The 1,868-nt window shown below is 49.4% G+C and overlaps 1 protein-coding gene across 1 annotated transcript in view; it reads right to left on the reverse strand.

Moving 5' to 3' along the window:
* Positions 1–32: 32 nt before the first annotated feature.
* Positions 33–1,868, reverse strand: part of LOC116379289 (anaphase-promoting complex subunit 1-like) — a 4,826-nt gene continuing 2,990 nt past the window's right edge. The window contains exons 9-11 of the mRNA XM_031841229.1: positions 1,392–1,444; positions 1,167–1,314; positions 33–259 (exon numbers count right to left, since the gene is read on the reverse strand). Coding sequence (XP_031697089.1) covers positions 59–259; positions 1,167–1,314; positions 1,392–1,444 — 402 coding nt within the window. The 3' untranslated portion in view covers positions 33–58. The remainder of the gene's footprint in view (positions 260–1,166; positions 1,315–1,391; positions 1,445–1,868) is intronic.

Consider the following 1,868-nt stretch of genomic DNA (forward strand, 5'->3'; position numbering starts at 1 on the left):
TCAGCTGAAACACCAGTGTGTGTGTGTGTGTGTGTGTGTGTGTGTGTGTGTGTGTCCCTCACCTCCCCCCCCCCAGGAACAGCAGCCCCAGCCCCATGTGGTGAGCCATGTGGAAGCCGTAGTTCATCTCTCCTCCGGTCCTTTTGTGGAAGAAGCGACAGAGCTGCAGCACCTTCAGGTTCCCGGTGCCGGACATCACCATGGACATCGCCAGCAGGATCATAGACAGACCCGTCTGCAGGTTGTAGTAGCCCGTCTGCTACGGTGACCGGAACGCAGGCAGACAGACAGAGAGAGGGACGGACAGACAGAGAGACAGAGCCAGACAGACAGAGAGACAGAGACAGACAGACAGAGAGACACAGAGAGAGAGACAGACAGAGAGACAGACAGACAGACAGAGAGACAGAGACAGACAGCAGAGAGAGAGACAGAGAGAGAGACAGAGAGACAGACAGAGAGACAGAGACAGACAGACAGACAGAGAGAGAGACAGAGAGACAGACAGAGAGACAGACAGAAAGACAGAGACAGACAGACAGACAGAGAGACAGACAGAGAGACAGAGACAGACAGACAGACAGAGAGACAGACAGAGAGAGAGACAGACAGAGAGACAGACAGAGACAGACAGACAGACAGACAGAGAGAGAGACGGACAGACAGAGAGAGAGACGGACAGAGAGACAGACAGAGAGACAGACAGACAGACAGAGAGAGAGACGGACAGAGAGACAGACAGAGAGACAGAGACAGACAGACAGACAGACAGAGAGAGAGACAGACAGACAGAGAGAGAGACGGACAGAGAGACAGACAGAGAGACAGACAGACAGACAGAGAGACAGAGAGACAGACAGAGAGACAGAGACAACTAATCACTATCTAAAGTACATGTATGTGAACACAGCATGAAGTACAGCTTTAACCCTCTGAACACCAAACATTAAGTTGTGAGCTCCTCAGTGAAACTATGAAGTCATGATTGATTCATCTGAGACCAACAGTCATGTGACAACAAGGAGGAGACACTCTGAGAGGCTGTAAACATGTGAACAGCTTAACAAACACGACAATGTCGTTTTAAAGCTGTCGTTTTGGGGATTGTTTAAAGAAAACACGCCGTTCTTTTAGGGTTCAGAGGGTTGAATCCCACCAACACTTACAACGGCCGCTGTGCCAGCGAAGGACATGATCTTCATGAAGGTCCTGGCGAACTCGTAGAGGCAGTCGAAGGCGTCGGAGTTGGCAGAGCCGGCGAAGCGTAAACCCAAAGCCATACAGGCGCCGGCGGTGATGTAGTCCTGAGCTTGGCTGAGAGAAACCAGTCACACGGTGAGTTCTGGTGCTGCAGAGAACATCACGACTACCACTACGTTAACAGTACTCACGCCATCGTCTCCATGTTGATGTCTTCTGAAGGGTCAAAGGTCCCCCTCATGATCTGAAGAACAAAACAAACATAGATGCTAACTCTATTACGTGTGTGAGCGTCTTCTCACATTAAAGGCAGCATAAAACAGCTCTGGTTACGAGTATCCTTTGTGATAATATCTAAAGAAAGCTGATGTATCCGTCACTGAACGGCCATTGCATTACATCATAATATCACATGTCTGTACCGTATTTATTCTGTTTCTTTATCAACAGGCATCATTATATTTCTAACCAGTTTTATATCGAACCACTGCCTCACTGCCATCAGCTGGAGCTAGCTTACAACTTTTGTTTTGTGCTGATTGTGGCGCCTCCCTGTGGACAACAGTGATGGTGTTTCCACCGCCTCGTGTCACAGCTCTACAAGTCACCGTGACTTGTTGCTGTGTGTGTGTGTGTGTGTGTGTGTGTGTGTGTGTGTGTGTGTGTGT

Source organism: Anarrhichthys ocellatus, unplaced genomic scaffold (assembly GCF_004355925.1).
Source record: "Anarrhichthys ocellatus isolate YVR2014 unplaced genomic scaffold, GSC_Weel_1.0 scaffold4048, whole genome shotgun sequence".
In the NCBI taxonomy this organism is placed as follows: Eukaryota; Metazoa; Chordata; class Actinopteri; order Perciformes; family Anarhichadidae; genus Anarrhichthys; species Anarrhichthys ocellatus.